This window comes from Chaetura pelagica, unplaced genomic scaffold (genome assembly GCF_000747805.2).
Source record: "Chaetura pelagica isolate M959 unplaced genomic scaffold, ChaPel_1.0 scaffold436, whole genome shotgun sequence".
NCBI lineage: Eukaryota > Metazoa > Chordata > Aves > Apodiformes > Apodidae > Chaetura > Chaetura pelagica.
This window is the reverse complement of record NW_009953651.1, coordinates 4,550,049-4,556,552: the sequence shown is the minus strand read 5'-3', so window position 1 is coordinate 4,556,552 and position 6,504 is coordinate 4,550,049. Positions and strand designations below refer to the sequence as shown.

The 6,504-nt window shown below is 48.7% G+C and overlaps 1 protein-coding gene across 1 annotated transcript in view; it reads right to left on the bottom strand.

Annotated features, from left to right (window-relative positions):
* Window positions 1-507: 507 nt before the first annotated feature.
* The window catches only part of SUFU (suppressor of fused homolog (Drosophila)), an 80,490-nt gene continuing 74,493 nt past the window's right edge, over window positions 508-6,504 (bottom strand). Inside the window, exons 10-11 of the mRNA XM_010000087.1 lie at window positions 4,197-4,265; window positions 508-1,002 (exon numbers count right to left, since the gene is read on the bottom strand). Of these exons, the coding sequence (XP_009998389.1) occupies window positions 913-1,002; window positions 4,197-4,265 (159 nt within the window). The 3' untranslated portion in view covers window positions 508-912. The remainder of the gene's footprint in view (window positions 1,003-4,196; window positions 4,266-6,504) is intronic.

Genomic DNA, 6,504 nt, shown 5'->3' with positions numbered 1-6,504 from the left:
CAGCCCTCTGGATCCTGCAGAGCTGCTGAAGTTGTCCCTGTGAACAAACGGTCCTTTCTAGCTCCTCAAATTCTGTACAATAGCAAGGAAAAAATGCTTGACAGTATCTCTTTAAAGATAAACACACTGTAAACAGGAGATCTCCCCCGCCCCAGTAGCTTTCTTCCTCCTGCTTGTGCAAAACCAGAGGTTGCGACCTTCCCTGGGGTTCAGGCACAAGGATGTGTGAGAATAAAGTTGCCTCTCTTTGCAGCAATACCATAGCTAATAGCACCAAGACCATCACTTAAAACATGCCTAATTTGAGGGCAGGGAGGATCTGGGTTTGTTTTTCTTGACTGAACTGGAAAGTTCATCTTTAAATCTGTTCAGCTTCAAGCATGTGAGCTTTTGGCCTCCTTTAAACAGGGGAAATACCATTCCGTTTCTGAAAAGAAAAAAAAAAATAGCACATGGAAGAACAGTTCTGCAGTCAGTAAAAGTTTGGCTAACAAAAGGACTCCAGAGTCACGTAAAGAACATTTAATCCATGGATTATAGGCTCGCACCTGGCAGAAACGCATGTGTAAATACAGGCGTGCAGAGCGTCTACACCCTGGGCTAAGGCAGAGGGGAGTTCTGTAGCTAGGAGAGAGAAAGGATCCTTACTACTAATTTTCATAGTTAAATATTTCTCACTCACACTCACACATACGCAGGCTGTTCCCAGAGAGCTCAGCCTTGGGAAGGATAAAGGAAAGGGCTCAGTTCGGTCTGGGCTGGTGCTGAGTAGCTTCTCTTCTGTTTGCAGTGGTTGTGCAGCAAACTCTTTTATTTGCAGGCAGAGTTTTTACTGCATTAATTATCCTGTGAGTCACTGGGTAATGGACAGTAACTTGGCTCTCCCAGTTGTTAGAAGGGTGTAATTCAGCTCTAATGCAGCGGGTTGTCGAACACAGCATCTGGCAAGATGGAAACTTTCAGTTTCTTTTCAGGCCAGCTGTACTCCTTTGGAAGTTTAAACTGTAAGATAGTAAAGAGAACCAGTTAATGTATATCCCTGCAACCTAACCCACAGAAAAAACAAAATAATTGCAAAGGCAGGCAGCTCCATGTTATTATTATTTTTTAAAACAAGAGGCCACTAAGAAAACATTTCCCCACCAGTATGTTTTGGACAGCACTGGACATTAGATAACGTGGCCTGTGCCTCAGCTGCCAAAGTAAAGTTCTGAGATTTCACCCCAAGCGCTGTTTATTTCATCAGACAGATTCTGGAGGCTTTCTGCCCCCATCACCATTTCCCCTCCCTGACCTCTCTGGAAGTTCACAGCACAACCACCTTTCCTCCTACCTGTCCACGACCCTTTCCTTTCACCTACCCCAGCCCCTAGGGCCCCCTGTTTGCTTTAAAGGGAGACTTAGGGCAGTTCTCAAGCTCTTGCTCATAGAGGGTGGAAGGCACGTGAGCTAGCATGGCTCTGCTGGGTGACAGGCTTGCAAATGGCCACCACTCCCAGAAGGGCAAGCAGTGCTGCCCTGGCTAGGGAAAGCCAGCATGCCTGAAGAGCTTTTCTGCTCCAGTCCTGGCCACGTTTGGTACAAAGGCTTTGCAGAGTGCCCGTACAACGCCTCACATTCACATGGCTTGGCTGCTCAGGCTGTTTTGCAAACACTGACTGAAGCACAGGGAACGGAGATTTTTTTGCCCCAGTCTGGTTTACACAGCACTGTCTCTGGCCAGTGTTTCCCAAACAAGGCAAGTGTACTGGTCCCATCCTGATGTTGCTCCAGGGCACCTGCCTTTGGCTGGGAAGTCATCCCAAAATCTCTGATCCCAAACACAACCATGTAGGGACAGAGCTACAAGAAGCCTTATCACCAACCCTTCTCACAACTACGTTTGAGCACGGCCCATGCATTCACACACATCTCAAACACGGCTCTGTGGAGGGTGTGGGAAGTAGGGGGTGGAATCTCTTAGGCTACACATCTGCCCCATCCACAGCTGGACGGCAACCAGTTCTGCACAAGTATTTCATGTAAACCCAGTGCCCAGCCTAAGGGTCCAAAATATGTGGGGGACAGCTCTGGAAACCAGTTTGCAGGACCATGTTGTTTTTAAAACTCTGCACACCCACAGTGTAGCACTGCCTGACATTGTAATAGTATCAGGAGGAGGAATCTCACTGGGATCCCACACCACCAGTGACAATCTGACCTGGAGGCAGCTAATTCAGAACAGTTATAGATACAGGGGTTCTGTCCTAAGAGAATCCTCAGACCAAGGCCAGGAGCACCATAAGCTTCTCAGGGGCTACATAAATTAGAGAGTTGGTGCAAGGGGACAGTGACCTGTGAATCATCCATCTTTATCCAATTATTTGTCTGTCTTCCCCTAAGTGCCCCATTTCTGAAGGAAGTTAACACACACCCAGTGGCAGGTTCCTGCTAAAAGAGGTCCTTTCCAGCTGCCTGCTCCACAGCAAGGACATTCCAACATGAATTTGCTCCTGACTTTCCTCCATCTGCATTTAGTACCTATTGGTACGTTGGGTCAGTGGTTCAGGGTCTGACCCATGATCTGAGGGCAGGGCAGGATTGTTTAGGATAGTAGCTACCATAAACTCCCACTCATTATCCTCTAGGAAACATCGACAACTCAATTTCCACTTATGGTTCTTTTTTTTTTTTAACTCAAGCTTTGAGTATATCTTGCACCATATAATCTAGTGGCCCTACACTTCCCAGGGGATTCTTCCAAGTACAATATCTAATGTATGGGAAAACATGTTAAAGATACTCAGATCTCTTACTCAGATACTCTTAATTCACTTAACACAGATGGCTCTTTATGCAGCAAAGGAAAGACTCTCCTTGCAGTGCTTCGTTCTACCACATGAATATCATCAGCAACAGCAGGGCTGCTGAGGAACGCCTTCACTTGGCCCAGAATGGGATCCTGCAAGTTACAAATCCTTGAAGGAATCTGGATGCTGAAAGATCACATTTCATCTCAAGTATTTTCTTTTTTATAAACAGGAGTGTTTCCAAAGCAATCCTCTTGGAGAAGTCATCCTTTGCATTTGTTTGTTTTTCACTTTTTAATTCAGCAAAGTCACAGTAACTCAGAACTGAGTGCCCGGTCGCTGTGCCAGGAGCTGCCATGCCCACTGCCTCTGCCTCTCAGCAGAGAGTGAAGGAACTTGAGCTGTCCAAAGCCTTAAGGAAAGGGCCTTCAAACCAAAGTGCTGCTGGGCTTCCATGTCACTAGCAAAAATGAGCTTTGGATTAGGTTTAACTGGATAAAAGTTGGCCTGAAAGTCACTGCACAGCCAGCAGCGTGCTCTCCTCACTCACACAGTGAAGAACATCCTGGCATTAAATCAACTCTGAATTAAACAATTAGAGCCCTGAGATTTTTCCGGGGGGAGGGGTGCAGAGAGCAGGACAAGGGATGGGAGAGCTGCTCTAGAAGCCAAGGAAAGTTTCTTTAGAGTCTGCAGGGAGCTGTAAAAAATGGGATTAAAAATATTACATGTCATTTCTGCCACTGCTCTTTGAAGTCAAGCAGAGTATTTATATGGCATTCATGGGAGACAGGGTGTTAAATGTTCCCCAGGAACAGACCACATGGCAGGGGGAAGTTTAGCACTGCACAGCAAAGCTTTATAAAGCTCCCTTGGCCCCTGCTGCAAAGCTTCCAGGCTGGTGATGGTCCTCCACACGCCATGCAGGGGCAGAAGGTAAGGGCCAAATAGCAGTTGTGAAAAGCCTGTCTAGTCCCTAAACTCAAAACAGGAGGTCCCTACAACGGATTGTTCAGCAGTAAATGTGCTGCCACTGCTTTCACCCTTTCTGAAAGAAGGGAAAGTGATGTGCCTGGAGGTGCTGCTGAGGACACTATCCATGGCATGGAGAAAACCTGTCCACCTGGCCCAGGAGCTACACTGCTTTGATTCATGGTGCTCAAATACCATGTTGGGAAGATGCTGGTGGAAAGAAAATGCAGAGTCTCCCTTAATACCTATCCCTGCCCCGTATTTCTTCTCTTCTCTTCTCTTAGTGCCTTAGTTCACAGCAGATGTGAAGGTTTAGCAAAGCTTCAAGTCTATGGGGCGGGACTGTGAGCTGAGGGGAGGATCAAAGCCAAGCTGGAGGATGGGATGAGCTCTCTGGGACAGTACATGGGAGATACAGGAATGATGCAGCCTTACTTCCTCTGGAGAATTCAGGTCTTCTAAATCTTCCAGCATTCTCTCTACAAACTCTTCAGTCAATAGGATCTGCAAAGGAAATACAGTAGTTTATGCCTTTACACTCCTAGTTTTAGATAATTGCCAAGAAACAGAACAACTTCTACAGAGAGCAGACTGTACCAGCTCATTCCTTCCCCCATGTCCTTCTTTCCCACAATACAAAGGCTTGAGAGCAAGGAGCTCCTAACTTTGCCTCCCACCCCAACCACTACAAAAAATGTTAAAATTATACAGCAATCTTTTTTGACCCTCAATTATCTTGCTTAGTCTAAAATTAGAGGCTTGGCTTTAGACAGACAGAATGGGGAAGAAGGAAAAGGGGTCAAGATAACAACTATTGGAGAGCCAGTGGGAGACAGAGCCACTTTCATCTGATCCACTGAAGCTCACAGTTTAATCAGGAAACAGCAGCACAGGGAGAGCCTGAGATCCATACAAATCTGGTGCTCTGGGCATGGGGGTGGAGAGGCTCTGACCTGAGTACAGCACATCATGCAGATGAATCAGATGCTGGGTCTGGGAGGTGCTCCCAGAGGTGCCCGCACTGGGCACCTCCATGATGTATCACACGTGCCCATCCCACGTGCCTGTGCTGAGCTTTTGGCTCATCTCAAGGCCAGGCTGGCAAGCATGAAACTGCCCAGGAAAGTGGCTGCTGACAGGACAAAATTCTTGGTTGAGAGCCACAAGCCTTGCTCTGTGGAGCCCCCCAAGTCACATAAGCCAAAGACACTAGGGGAAAACCAGCCCCGGGAATTCAAGGGGATGAACTCCCACCCTCTTTAAAAAAGCACGTGACAGCCAAAAGCAAACACATCCTGCCTCTCTTCACAACAGTTGTAAAGGCCAGAGCTCCAGGCAGGCCAGCTGGCTTGGCAGAGGAGCAGACAGCAGTGCGGGACCAGGCAAACATCCCCACACAGTGAGGGGGCGTTGGAGCAGCATTCCTGGGAGTTAGGTTGCAGCAGTATCCAGTGGATTATTCCTATTTCACCCTACAGGTTTGTTTCCTCCCCCCTGCTCCTCCTTTCCTTCCTTTGCTCCACCCTTTCCTCTGTCTCTGGAATTGCTTTCCATCCTGAAGCAACTAACATCCCCATGCCTCCTTTCTCACCCCTCCTCTTCCCTCTTCTCCCCAGCCATGAGCTCTGTGCTCCCTCCCAGCAAATGGACGGCTCCGGCACCAAACACTGACAGAGCTCAGTGCCCAGCCCCACCGCTCTCCACTGTCCCCTCCAGCTCAAGTCTGAAGAGGGGAGCCAGGCTGTCCCACCTCCACACAAGAAGCCCTCTCCCATGCCCACCAGCCCCTTGGTGCCAGTAACATCAGTGGGGAGTGAGTGACTGTCAGGATGCCATTGCCTGTTTAGCAAGTGGAAGCCTCTGGGCTCCATTTTGGTAACACAAGCAGGTCTATTGGACAAAGAAAGAAAGGGAAGACTCTGGTCTCCCTTTCTTCCTTTGGTTGGCAAGAGAAGAGATATGAAAACACCAAATCCAGATCTGAGAGCTACCAGGTGTCAGCAGTTCTCTCCCCTTCCACCTTGCCACCCTTCTGCGATTGCACACAGATTTCCTAGGGGATGAGGGAACAGCAAACTCCCCTGTCCACAACATTCCCCGCTTAACTTAGCTTCAACCTCCAGCAGATCTCCATGTTTATGACTGAGCATGGATTCAGGCACCTCCACCAGGCCTTTCTGAACATACCTCCAGCCTGAAAAAATCCTGCTTCAGCTAGGAGCCAGGAGCTTGCTGCTTTGGACAGGATTCTGCAACCTGGCACCAATTTGCAGACTGGCAAGCTGAGAAACATTGCACTGAACCACGCAGCACCACCGCAAACTACTGCAGTCTCCTTGCAAGAGCCTCTGACTATTCTGCCTGTTGAACTGGAGACACCCGTTTGTTGACTGCAGGAGGAGAAAGCTGCCTGTCCATGTTGGAGGCAGGAGGGCAACCCGATCGCTCAGCTCCGAGGAAAGGGCTGGGTGGGGAGCTGGGGCTCTGCACACAGCAGATCGGTTTCTGCGGAGGTGCCGCGTGCAACGGGGTGAGGGAATGAAAACAATTTGGCAGACATCAAAATCTACAGAGCAGCCGGAAAAAGGAGGAGGAATTGGTATTCACAGCAATCAGGCAGGGAGGAAATGAATATTCAGCCATCCACGGATGAGCAAAAATGCCAGAGGTTGGGATGGGTGAGAGAGCAGGAAGAAGGAGCTGCAGCTTTGGCAGGGGGACTAGGAGACAGGCGCAGCAGGAA